The 14,021-nt window shown below is 48.9% G+C and overlaps 1 protein-coding gene across 1 annotated transcript in view; it reads right to left on the bottom strand.

Annotated features, from left to right (window-relative positions):
* Nucleotides 1–9,579, bottom strand: part of LOC114508775 (phosphatidylinositol 3,4,5-trisphosphate 3-phosphatase TPTE2-like) — a 40,844-nt gene extending 31,265 nt beyond the window's left edge. The window contains exons 1-2 of the mRNA XM_036011686.1: nt 9,548–9,579; nt 4,497–4,711 (exon numbers count right to left, since the gene is read on the bottom strand). Of these exons, the coding sequence (XP_035867579.1) occupies nt 4,497–4,711; nt 9,548–9,579 (247 nt within the window). The remainder of the gene's footprint in view (nt 1–4,496; nt 4,712–9,547) is intronic.
* Nucleotides 9,580–14,021: the final 4,442 nt, after the last annotated feature.

Raw genomic sequence — 14,021 nt, forward strand, 5'->3', positions numbered from 1 at the left:
GGAGAGCCAAGGTCTCCTAGCTCCAGCCTTTTCGGTTGCAAGCTCCACGGCCCCCTGTCCACTGTCCCGTCCTCCGTACTGCCAATGGGATCCTCTCCTCTCCCAGCGCGCTCTACGGGGGTCCCACACACAGACATTGGGCTGGTTTCCTAAGAGGCTGCGACATACTCAAGGCCACAAACAGGCTGTGAGTCAGAAGGCTCCCTCTTGTGACCAGCTCTTCTTTTGTCCACAGAGACCCCCAAGGAGGGTTAGTGACCTACAGAAGCTAGCGGTCTCTTAGGGAAACCCCTTATGGCCAATGGATGCCCCCAACACCTGTCACCGCAAAGGTCGGTCAAGTCATCTCACCCCTTGTTGTCATCATTGTCAGAGGACCCTAAAGAGACACCCATAACTCAGAGAGTAAAAAAATATTTAAAAAAATAAAGTCAGACATTTTGGAAGGCAGTCAAGTTCTTTTTCCTCATAGAATTTCAGGACACAGAATGTCAGATCATGAGGAAACGTGACAGGAACTAAAGAAACAGTTTCAGGACGTATAGCACTGGGGGTGCCAAGACAGGCTCTGGGCCGTGTATACGCCTCACCTGTGTGTGCGCGCACCTGTGTGTGCATGCGTGGGCATCCACTGGAAAGGAGGGAGGGAGGGAGGCGGGCCCTCATAATCAGTGTGGGAAACATGTAAGGGCGTGAGACTGTAGGGATGGGGAGGAGAATCCAGGTAACAGCTAAGGAAGGGGTACAGAAAAATAAAAGAAAATGCCAGAACAAGGAATACCTCAATGCCAAGGGCTAGCCCCTCCCAGGTCACCATTCATTAGAGAAGAAACAAGTAGGGAGGTCAAGGATGGACAAAATTATCTTTCAGAGATTTTTCTGAGCTGAAAGTAGAGTATATGTTCAGAATGATTTTTCTTTTTTCTCTGAATTCATCTCAAAAAAGACGCCTGACTATATTCTCCAAACACCAAGCCCCCCACCACTGGGCTGGGTAAGGTAATCTCCCTGCAGCTCAGCGTTTCTCGTCTGTGCGATAAGACACGTGGAAACGCACTTTACGTCTCTCAGCTCCATAAAGTCATGCCGAATGGTCATTTTGCAAATAGTATTGGTTTTCTTGAAGCAGTGTTCACCAAGTGTTATGCCAAAAAATTAGCATGTGACAACATAAAATGACACATATTTAAATTTCAAAAACATGTGAAGATTCTCATTAAAGTAACACACTACCATAATATCCTGAGGACCCAGGCTTGTGGGCAGGTTGAGGAAAAGGGCTGCCAGGGGCTCAGTGGAAAGGAAAGTTTTATTTTTTTAAATTCTTTTTTAAAAATTATTTTATTGTTGTTCAATAACAGTTTATTCCCCATCACCCCCCCCACACACCCCAGCCAAACTCACCTCCCTCCCTTGCTCCCACTCCCCCTTGGTTTTGTCCACGTGTCCTTTATAGTGGTTCCTGAAAACCCTTCCCCCCATTGTCCCCTCCCCACCTCCCCCCTGGTTACTGTCAGACTGTTCTTAATTTCAATGTCTCTGGTTATATTTTTCTTGCTTTTTCCTTTTCTTGATTAGGTTCCAGTTAAAGGTGAGATCATATGGTATTTATCTTTCACTGCCTGGCTTATTTCACTTAGCATAATGCTCTCCAGTTCCATCCATGCTGTCACAAAGGGTAGGAGTTCCTTCTTTCTCTCTGCTACATAGAATTCCATTGTGTAAATGTACCATAATTTTTTGATCCACTCATTTACTGATGGGCACCTAGGTTGCTTCCAGCACTTGGCTATTGTAAATTGTGCTGCTATGAAATCTCATCAAATTAAAAAGCCTCACATGGCTAAAGAAAAGAACGTTAAAATGAAAAGAGAACTAACTATATGGGAAAACACATTTGCCAATAATGCCTCAGACAAGGGTGTGATCTCCAAAATATATAAACAACTCACACAACTCCACTCCAGGAAGACCAACGACCCAGTTAAAAAATGGGCAAGACACTTGAACAGACACTTCTCCAAGGAGGGCATACGGAGGGCCCAGAGACACACAAAAAGACGTTCAGCATCACTAGCCGTCAGAGAGATGCAAATTAAAACCACAGTGAGATACCACTTCACACTGGTCACAACGGCCACCATAAGCAAATCAACGAACAAACGCTGGCGAGGACGTGGAGAAAAGGGAACCCTAGCGCACTGTTGGTGGCAATGCCGACTGCTGCAGCCACAGTGGAAAACAGTATGGGATTTCCTCAGAAAACGAAGAACGGAAAATTTTAAATCCTGCTCTTGCTTCTGCCCTGAGTTCCTTGGAGACCATCACTGCCTTTCTCAGCAGAAACCGGTGAGATGTCGTTAGGATACAATCAGGGAAGCGTCAGGTGAGCTGCCAAAAGCAGGGAAGGCCTGAAGCACAAGCCTCGGGCCTCACTCCTCTTCCCCGCCCACGTCCTCGCCCAGCGCGCCCCGGGCTTCCTGCCTCCTCCAGTGCCGCGCTGCCCAGGGGTTCACGGTGGCGTGCCCTGGCCAGGGGAGTCCCAGTGTGTCGTGGCTCCTGAGACTCCCTGGTGCCCAAGGCTCACCACCTCCTCCTGTTTTAACCTTACTGCTGAAAACACACTTCTGGTCCTAGCGTTCAATGCGGGGGACTTACGTAATACCTCACCCAAACCAGGACACTTCTGAAAGGGAAAGGATGTGCCCTGAATAATTAGGCTGACACAACAGCCCCAGACTGTCTTGAGGAGGATGACGTCAGCCCATCCCTAACAGGTCAGCGGACAGAGTGGCGGACAGAGCCACAAGGGACGTGAGCTCCCAAGTCAAATAATTAGACATTGAGGAGCAGAGCGATTGGATAAGACGTGCAACAGACTGAACAAAATAAACCATCTGAAGCAGAACATAGTGACCATGATTTTTAAAATAAGCTGGAGAAATACACTTAGAGGCGTAGAGAATGCCCAGAGAAAATACTCAGAAAGAATGAATGGAGACAGAAGGCACCAAAAAAGTGCCAACTGATACGAAAGGTAAAAAGAGACAGCTAACATCTGGACTGGAGACATCTAAGAATAAAAGAAAGAAAGAAAATGGGAAAGAGGACATTTAAAAAAATGATAAGGATACAGCTTCTGGAATTAAAGAAAGAATATTCCAGAAGTGATATTCCCTTCAACGCACGTTTAAACGGTGTTTCCTCGGTGCCGGGCATTGTCCTGACGCTTCACAAACACAACTCCAATCGGCCACGTGACAGCCTTTGAGATCGTTCCTATTGTTATTTATTGTAACCAAATCACAGGTCTTGAATATTGATATAGTCCTAACATCCCTCGTAGTATGTGAAAGCCACCCATCTCACCAACGCAAATCCATCTGTGACCTTCACTGCGGCAATTTACAGTGTTTCAGAGGTTGACCCGAACAGGACAACAGCTAAAGCCCTGGCGGTGGCCACCTCCGGAACATGGTCACCACTCCTGGACAAAGTGCCCACCCGTTAGGGCGACCAGCAACCACTAGAGACATTTAAAGCGACCGTGACAGGCACCTGTGTAGTACTAGGGCTGGCATACTGTCTGAGCTGGAGTATGTTTAAGGAAATGGCAGGCACAAACACCATCTTACATTGTGAGTCGGCCGAAATTAATTTGCACTCACTCTGAAAGAAAGGACACCTCTATTCCCTATTCTACTAACCAAGGCTGAGAATTATGCTTCAAATTCGGTGACCGTGAGTCTGATGACTTACCTGGTATTATTTTTTGGCAGGATCCAGTGGTACCCAGGACTCTTCTCTAATATTTGCCCGGTAGTGGCTACAGATAATTCTAAAAGAAGGACAACCACACAAGAATTTTATGTTCAAAGTGTTTAAAGCCCATGCTCTCCCCCCAATTAAGAAGCCATGCAGAGCCTGAGTAGGTGTGGATCCGCCGTTCCGGGGTCTCGAACACACCGACAAGGACCCACACTGCTGTGCAGTTTAATCAGCCTTAGGAACCCTATTCTGTCTTTGCTGTTAGTATTGCAGTTCAAGAAATAAAGGAAAACGGTTTTTTTTGAATGTTCAATAAAATTTAAGTTTAGCTCAAGTACAGAACACTTTGAAGGGCTACATGGGACTCGGGAAGTAAAACAAGACCCATTTCGAAGCAGTGTTCCCCAATCACAGTGATTTACGGCATTTCTGCACAACAGTCTGTACCATGAACCAAAGGGGCAGCAAAGCGAAGACACGCACCTCTCAGCATCCTGGAGAGCAGGTCTCCGTCGGGCAGGGAAACTGGAAGTCACCGCGGACTACAAAACACTGTCAAGTTAGCAAGTAGTCACATCCCATCCGCGCTGAGGCAGCCAGAGAGATGCTGCGAGCCCCTAAATTCTGGAAAGGAGAAAAAAATGAAAACACAGAGAAAAAAACCACATCAATTTGGGCATAAACGTTGAGTGTTGGGCTTGGGACCCAGCCACCTGTACATGCCGTACCTTCAAGGGCTGCCAGCTCCTCCGCTGTGGGGGTGGGAATCCCGAAGCTCCGAGGTGTTTGTTCCCGAAAGGTGGCCCTAGGAACCAGGGCTGCCGGACTGAGGGAGAGCTGAGTTCTGGGGTCCCCCTCCGTGAACACCCCGATCTCCTTACCTGCAAGCAAGGCTGCTTCCCGCCGAGGCGCGGAGGCACTGAGGCTTGGAAGGGGCTGGGGCCTGGGTGCAGGGAGATGCAGGGGGACGCAGGGGGATGCAGGGAGACGCAGGGGGACTCAGATCCTGGGATTTTGGTACAGCTTTTCCTAAGTGGGAGCGAACATTCCTAGAGATCCCAGTAGCAGTTTTCTCTCCCGCTGCCTTTCTGGGTAATGCCTTTTCTTTTTTTCTTCCTTCATTAAAAAAATGTTTTTATTTCCCCAAACCAAGCCTGTTGAGTCAAATCTTGGCCCAATTCCTGGGAAGCAACAGATCACTACTCTTTGGTCCTACGCTGGCCTCGTGTTCCCGTTCCACCTTCCCTGTGAGTATGGGGGTTCTGGGAGGGGCCTGGGAGGGGGGAGGATCGTTAATTAGTGGTTTCCACAGCCGAGCACAAGGCAGACCATCCTGTCCTCGTCCCCAAAGTCCCCCTTCCCGCCCCTTCTCCCCTCATCCTCCTCCCCGCCGTCCCACGTACCTCTAAAACATCATCCTCTCCCCACTCTCCGTAAGGACGGGAGCTGAAAGGGCGCCAGCAGACACCACAGAGGGCAGAGGTGGAGACGGGCAGTGCTCGTCTAAGACCCCACCCCAGGTCTGCACCCTGGGCTGGTAACAGGCCAGTGCTGGAATAAGAACTCCCGCGTCCATGGCGACCCCAAACAAAAGGTTCCAGGTGGTCCTGAGGGTATAGTGGGGCGAGGAATACAAGTGAGCGAATCAGGGACTTAGAAGCAGATGCTGTTCTGAATGTGGGGAAGCAGAACCAGGGGGTCTGGGACGTTGCAGAGAAGGAGCTGGGCATTTCTCCTGTCCTGACAGGCAAAGAGACCCCTGAGGGTGGGGGTGGCAGGGGCCCGCCACGCTGCCCCTGGTGGTGCACCTGGCCCAGTTCCACGGATGTTCAAGGACTTGATGCCCTAGTCCCTCACCTCCTTCCGCAGCAACCTTGGGCAGACCATACTTCTGGGTGGCGGTGTTCTCCCCAGGATGAGAAGGAAGAGGACTTGGGTGGCGCCGGAAAGAGGGGAGGACCAGCCAATCAGAAGAGCAGGAAGTGCCCGTGGTGGGGGGGGGGCTGCCACGAAGGCAGGAGGCAGGCCACCACCTGGTGAGCACTCTGACCCACGGGATGTCACCCTTGGCCACCAGAACCGAGCAAAGTACGGGGCAACCGGGCTGCTGGCCAAGTGTAAAGAGAATGCCTCCCCCCATCCCCATGGTCCGCTGGCGTGAAAGAGACAGGGCTGAATGAAGAAGGGTGCCCACAGGTGCTGGGAGGCAGCAGCCCATGCTATGTTTTTTTTGCCAGAAGCAGGTCTACATGATGGAGAGATGGAGTGAAAGAGAACAGCTCCCAGACGTGATGCTGGGATGCAGACCTGGGCTTTCCCCATTCATATGAGTGAGTGTGTTTGAAGTTACCAGAGGGACAGGGGTTACTAGCCCTGGCTGGTGTGGCTCAGTGGGTTGAGTACCGGCCTTCAAACCTAAAGCTCACCGGTTCAATTCCCAGTCAGGGCACAGGCCTGGGTTGAGGGCCAGGTCCCGAGTTGGGGGGCCTGTGAGAGGCAACCACACACTGATGTTTCTCTGCCTCTCTTTCTCTCTCCCTGCCTCTTGCTCTAAAAATAAGTACATTAAAAATCTAAAACAAAGTTGTTTTTAACATACATTTGTATTGAAGCATATCCTAGGACCACACTCATAACAATTCTTTTTTTTTTTTTTTAATTTTTTTTTTTTGATTTTATTTATTTATTTTTAGGGAGGGAAGGGAGGAGGAGAGAGAGAGAGACATTAATGTGTGGTTGCTGGGGGTTATGGCCTGCAACCCAGGAATGTACCCTGGCTGGGAATCGAACCTGGGACACTTTGGTTCCTATCCCGCACTCAATCCACTGAGCTACACCAGCCAGGGCTACAATTCTTGTTAAATCTTGCCTTTATGAAAAACCAGTGTGTGTCGCATTTGGACAAGAGGACAAAAGTGGAGAGCACATGGGCTTCTGGGTGACTCTTCACTTCTTCACTCCTCGTTTCTCTCTTCTCCCTTTTGTATGGACGCCTTTATAGGCCGGTGCTCGGCCTGGGGAGGGGCGCTCCTCAGAAGTGGGACTGCCAGTCACAGAACACGTGCATCTCAGCTACCACGCACAACGGTAACACCGACCTCGTGGAACCCGCGACCTCACACGGAAGGACGACGTTTGTAATCCTGCGACACTGCCGGAGGCTCCTCTCCGACCCCTTCTCCCCGGTCCGTGGAGGGGCCCACTCTTCTGAAGGTTATGTGTACAGTCTAGGTAGATTCGATAGATGGATCAGTGGATACCTACATACACACACCGCCAGGCCGACAGACCTTCACCTAAACTACATGATTTTCTTACATTTATTTCCAAGCTTTATAAAAATGGGCATCATGATGGAATGGTGTTTACCTTGAAGCAAATGTTGATCACTAAAAACCACTCAATAAATATTAAATTCCTGGGATTGTTTGCATTGTTTACAAATACGTTTTTCTACAAAATATCTAAATGACATTCTGTGTTAGTAAATAGGAGTGGCTCTTTGATTTAAAAGTGGCGAAAGATTAGGCTAACTGTGTGTTTTATATATCCACATTATCCTGCAGTGGCGTGAGGCTGTACAGGTACGTTATGGAAATAGGTTATTTTGGCAAGAAAAATTCTCACAGTTGTGTTTCTTATAATCTCACGTAGATACCTTAATGGCTGTGTTACCAATTTGTTTCACTTAGGTGGAGATAGGAGGCGTAATAATGACAGATGCCTTCAGAAAGGGAAAAATGACTTGATGTTTTGAGAAAATAACTATTTGTGGAAGGGAAACTGTCACCTGTAAGATGTCATCTTAAAGGTGGTGTCTCCCGTGTAATGAATTGCCAACTGCAGGGAGAAAGGTTTGCTGGGGAAGACCGTGTTTAGTTTACTAGTTAACAGGTCACCAGTGAACTGAGCGGACTCTCTGGTTTATTGATCCACTCATTTGTTCATGTTTTCATTCACGGACCCCACATTTATCCAGCCCCTAGTGTGCGCAACACTGTTCGGCATTAGAGATCCAGAAATAAGGAGGACACGCCTGTCAAGGAGCTCACAGCCTCCGTCAAGGAGGCAGACCAGTCTGTACGCGATCAGTTAGAATGCATGGGGCAGAACCACAGAACGGGTTCACCCAAGGTTCAGCGGCGGCTAGCTCTCACCGGGCAGGAAGGGCTGGCCGCCTGGGACGAGTTGGGAAGGATGGACAATTGACAGACAGTCACGCACAGGAGGAATGCCATAGCAACAGGACAGACAAACCTGGTAAAGGCCTGAACCAAGTGAGTCATGGGGGACGGACAGGAAGACACAGATGTACACGGGGTGGAGGAGGCGGACGAGGTTGGGGATCAGCGGGGAGAAACAAATGCCCGAGAGAGTGCCAGATAAGAGCTGTGGAGGTCAGAATAAAAAGTTACATGACCACGGGGAATGAAAAAGGGTTTGAATAAAGTGCCTCTGCTACATACCTTAACTTGTAAACGGCCTTCCAGCTGCTCCCTCTTCTCGAGATCTTGCCCCTTTCTCCGTTGACGCTGGTGTGTGAACTGGTCCTCCCTGCCCGTGACGCAGCCTCTGGTCTGTGCTGACAGGTATGAAATGTCCTGTAAAAGTAAGAAACTGGTATGTTCTCTCCCTCTCACACACACACACGCGCATAGACATAGGGATAAGGACATAGAAAAAAAGAATTGTGTCACTTTTAGAAAGTTATGAATAAGTTACAGAATGACTATGCATATAGCAGAGAAACAACCTTGCACTCCTCAGAAACCCCAAGAAACTGCAACTGGTACCTTAAGTGCAGTGAGAAGGACACGTCCCCTCTGGCATCCTTGCCAAGAGAATACAGGACCTCAGTCCAGTCGTGGGGAAATATCCCACAAACCCCGACTGAGGGAGGGTCTGAGAAGTCCCTGATCGCTGCTCTCAAAGCCACCCAGGTCCTGCGAGAGCCCTCCCGGACTGGAGGAAACTGCCGAGACCCAGTAACTAAGTGTGACCGGCTCCTGGAAGGACAGGGGTGGGGAAAAAAAAGACACTGGAAGGAAAACTAATGAAATTCAAATAAGGCCTGCAGTTTAATTAATAGTATTGTACCAAGGTTAATTTTCTGGTTCGGGGAAGCAGCATGAAGGGTATACTGGTGCTCTATATACTATTTTATTTTATTTATTTTTTAAAATCTTTTTTTTTAGATTTTATCTATTTATTTATTTTAGAGAGGGAAGGGAAGGAGAAAGAGAGAGAGAGAAAGATCAATGTGCAGTTGCTGGGGGTCATGGCCTGCAACCCAGGCATGTGCCCTGACTGGGAATCGAACCTGCGATGCTTTGGTTCGCAGACCGCGCTCAATCCACTGAGCTACGCCAGCCAGGGCTCTATATACTATTTTAAAAACACTTCTATAAATCTAAAATGATTTTCAATGAAAGGTTTTATTTTTTTAAGAGTGTGGTTCAAGCCTGTGTGCTAGCATTTGTTAGTTCTGCCGCCTCCCTGGGCCTCACCTTCCTTCCTAAACAGGCCCAGTGAGCACGGAGGAACAGTTTCTGGAAGGACGAATCTTGAGTCATGAAGTGCTGTTTGCAGGTGATCATCTCAGCAGTTCAAGTAGGCAGTTCCAGCAAAATCATACAGGCCTAGAGAAATGTCCCCAGCTTTTAAGGGGGTGAGAAACGGCTTTAATCGATACTATGCCGAGAGGAAGTTGACTCTCCCAAAAACATAGCCACAGAAGGAGAACGTTAGTCCCAAAGAACACATAAAAATAGAACATTACCAGTTACAGACCGCTGGCACCGGGAAGGTCATGTTGTTCCAGAGTTTCATTCATGTCTTCATTGTCTCTCTAGCATTAATGGGCATCTGCCCAAAAAACTAAAACATGGTTGTACTTCTAGTACACAAGCCTATTGTTGAATCTCAGCACCAAAAATGTCCAGGAATGCTTAGGCGGTCAGAGAACAAATCAGCTGGGCCGCGTTCATGTCCCCTGATACCCTCCCACCCACGCACGCACGCGGCTCCTCGGACCAGCACGGACTTTCCACGCTCTCCCTCCCAGCGGTCTCCCCTCCCCGCTCCCACTCTCTCGGGGCCCTTCCTTCCCGCCGACGCGCTGAATCTGGTTCAAGCACGAATCTGAGCTCAAGGGTGCAAGCGCCTCAAACCAGGAGGGATCCCATTTTCTTCCTGCTTTCCTCGCTCAGCAAGGTTGTGTTTAAGTCGCTAACCTCACAAAGTGTCCTCCTCTTTTCTGTTCCAACCCCCTCCCCGATTTTCTGTTTTGAAGTTCCATGCATTAAGTCTCCTCCCACGCAACCAACAGGTGTTTTCAATACCTGGCCCCACCTGGCCCATTTTCAAGGGCTTCTAGGCAGTGAAGGGTTTTACGTTTACTGAAAGTGGTCTGCAATCAAGTGTCTGTAGAGTAGAAATCACCCAGCAAACACTCTAAGATTATGTCGAATGATTTTTGTTTCAGAAACACTAGCAAGACATCTTCATGGGCCCGACCCTGGGGGGTGCCCACAGCTGGGTGCCCCAGGGAAAGCACAGGCTTGCAGCGTTACTCAGCACCCTTGGGGGGAGGGCGCAAGGAAATTACGGGTAATGGTGCTGAGTCAGCACTTGCTGGGTTACAGCTGCCTGGGGCTCCGCCCGATGGTTCCCTGTTCCCTGGTGGCTGTCTGCTCCAGGTGGCTCCTTTGCCCCCCGTCCTGGCTCCTCCCAGGGAGTGCCTGAACCCTTTCATGTCCAAATCACACCCATTTATCTCTAATACTTAGAAAAACAGTGGTCCTGATTTCTGGTAAAAAAAAAAAAACATTGGCCAGTTACGTCTTTAACACCCTATAACACTTGAGGAATAGCTAGTATATGCTCTCACAGCTACTTCTTCATGGGAAGGTAATTCCCCGCATTCATTCCAGGGCCCAGGTTAATCCAACTGGACCTAGCCGCTCCTTCTCGTCCTCTGTTCGCTCCTGGCTCCTGCCGTTGGTCCCCCCAAGTCCACCTGCAGAGACCCTGCCTCCGCAACCTTCTGGCCCTCGCCCAGCTCCGCCAGTCCCCAGACCTGCTGCCGTGATGCCTATCAGATTGGCTCTTCCGATTCTTCCGGACATTCTGCACTGCCCACCTCATATAATGTCTACATAAAATCAACAAACCACTCGTTGGTGTTTATAGTCACCACACCCTTGCAAGCTCTAGAAAACAAATCCCCTGAAAGTGAATATTGCATTTGCATAAAAATGGTTTGCATTTAAAAGCTTTTTTAGATTATTTATTTATCTTTAGAGAGAGGGAGAGGGAGGGAGAAGGTGAAGGAGAGAAACATCAATGTGTGGCTCGAACACCCCCGCCCCTTCCCTTGGGGACCTGGCCCGCAACCCAGGCATATGCCCTGACTGGGAATTGAACTGTTGATCCTTCGGTTCACAGGCTGGCACTCAATCCACTGAGCCACACCAGCCAGGGCTAAAATTGTTTTTAAATGGAAAAAAAAAGCCTCCTCTTTCACTTGAGTTGTGTCTTATGGGATGGGCCATAAAACTTTATGTAACAGAATTTGGGATCGTTTATCCCAGCAAAACAAATGTGTCCTGCGTTAGATGCATTAACCATTCACCCACATCACAGTCTGGAAGGGAACTCCCAGGCTGAAGAGTGGCGTTAGGAATCTGGGAAATCATTTTCCTTCCTCAAGAGCTTCCTTGAGTCTTAAAGCAGATTTTAAAATAGGTGGAAGTGAACTCACAATCACTCATTAGTGGCTTTCTTCTTTGGATTCAGGTAACCTTCAAGCAGTCATTAGCGGTGAGCACCACCTGCTGACTCCGGAGGCGGTTTTGCAACAGCGAAGCCAGCGTTCTGGTCTTCACGTCATTTTTCACAACTGTGAGCAAGGAACACACAGCAAGTTCCTGCTGCTTCTCATCCCTTCGTAAAAACTTTCCCTATCCTATCTCAGACTTGAAATTTAAATGTTTTTTTTCCTGACATGCAAAAGCCAAAGTTTAATGTAATGAATGGGGGGACCACGTTACTGATGGAAAACACAGCACAAAAGCAACCCAATTGTCTGTGAATAATGGATGGCCCCCAACGGGCCCGAGTCCCGCCTACACGGAACACTGCTCCGCTTTGATTTGCTCGAACACCCAGTTCCCGTTGGAAAACATCGTTGGCGGGGCCGGGGCTGGGGGACTCCAGCGTCCGCACTCAGCGCTGCTAGAGTGGAAACAGATAGCAGCTCCCTGGCGGGAGAGCCGCTCAGCCCACGCTCTCCCCGGGCTCTCCAAACAATGATAGACAGCCAGGAGAACCAAGACATTGTTTGGACGGCTCCATCTCACTCGCTTCGAGAATGTTTCTTAGCCCTAGAACTCTCCAAAGAAATTGTGCGTTCGTATCACAGGATGCCAATCAAAATATCAATAAAGCTCACATTGTGGTCTTTATACCAGAAAAACGTCATTGGGTTTTGGATGCAGGCTAGTGCTCCATTTGCCGTCTCTCTCACCCTCACCCTCCACCTTTAAATAAAAGGCACGCAGCTATGGCATAGTTTATTGTATTTCCACATGTACAAACTTGGGAGTTCGAACCCTGGCTCAGCGGTTCACTAACTGTGCCCCCGGGCAAACCAGTTCTTCAACGTCCTTGTGCCTCACTGTCTGCCTCTGTAAATGAGAATGACACCTTACAGAGTGGATGCAGGAGTTAAATTCACGTAATACATGTTAGCGCTTAGTGGGCACTGCATCAGTCCGAGCTATTTTTACTTTATTCTAATCTTGCGGCAGACCTTCCTTCAGGCTGATGGTTTATAGATTATAGAATTACAATCCTTCTTTTCAGTGCCCGGTGTGACAGGAGATCATGTGTTGCCCCAGGGACCAGGGACTGAAGACGCGGTGGTGGCCTCAGGAGGTTCTTTTTAGCCGCAGTGACAGGCAGCTGTGTACTCCCGAGCTAGTCCTTACGCTCCGAGCCCCTCGAGGCTGCGCCAAGTCAATGAGGCCCCATACACTCCTGCACCTCGGCTGCTACCTAAGTGTTAAGCACCAAGTGGGTCTTGATTATTGGGAAAAAATGCGTCACTGTCAGATCCTCTGGGAAATTACTCATGACGAGCCCTTTACGTTTTCCACAAGTTCTAGCAGTTAACAAAACTCTTAAAACACGGGTGGCAAACCCAAGGCCCACGGGCCGAATCCGGCCCTCCACCTTGTTTATCCGGCCCGGCACCTTGATTCTACCCGGTGGCAGCACTGAGCTCTCTCTTAACTGTTAAGGAGCAGTTCCATTTATACAGTCCTAAATTACATTCGGCCCTTTGAAGGCAACCACAAGGCTGATGTGGCCCCCGGTGAAAATGAGTTTGACACCCCTGTCTAAGATAAATCAAGTGAAGAAACAGTGCCCATTAGTTCTGAAAGCTAGGTTAAACCAATATTGAAGGCTGAATTCTAATTTGAGGCTGATTGGGCACCCAAAGGTCTCGTTCCTCCAGCTTCTGCTATAACCCAAGGCTCCCTGCCTGCAGGGGTCTCATGAATTGCATAAAGGAGAAAAACAAAAGAATAGGGATTTTAGGAACTGTGAAAAACTGGATTCCCTAGGTCCCGCCAAAAAAAGGATTCAAATTAAAACGTTTTGTTCAAAACTCATCTGTAGGCCAAAATCAATCTTAGGCAACCAGGCGTCAGCTTTGTTTTTTTTTAATTGTATACCTAACCAAATGAGATTTACCTTAACCAGTAGTTAGTCTTTTGTCTGCGGTTTTTTGCAGTTCTTTGCTAAGCCGCTCTGGGCTCTGGCCGAGTTCCTACAGGTTTATTCAGGATGGCTCTTTCTCCTCTCCCATCACCTAACGATGGAGCTAGGGCAGCTGTCGGCAGGAAGGCGCCACTTACCCACGTGGCTAGCAGCTGCTGCTAGGAGCTCGTGCAAGCGCCACCCAGCGCAGTCACTGGCCATTCAGCATTCGTTCAGCAGGTGCTTAGACAAGCACCTACTCTGAGCGTAAACCAAGCATCGCTAAGGCAGCCGGGCAGGTTTCTCCATTTCTCAGCCCCTATTTCACGAACAGGGTTTGGGTTCAGCCAATCGGTTCATCATCAGTTTCCTTTCTCACTCCTTTAGTGACTCCTTCCATTTATCAGGAGCAGAACGGTGTTTCCTTGTTCCTCACAAGGAAAACCAGAGCATCTGGTTGTCATTTTGCCGTTTCTGAGCTGGCTCCA

Source organism: Phyllostomus discolor, chromosome 11 (genome assembly GCF_004126475.2).
Source record: "Phyllostomus discolor isolate MPI-MPIP mPhyDis1 chromosome 11, mPhyDis1.pri.v3, whole genome shotgun sequence".
Lineage (NCBI taxonomy): Eukaryota > Metazoa > Chordata > Mammalia > Chiroptera > Phyllostomidae > Phyllostomus > Phyllostomus discolor.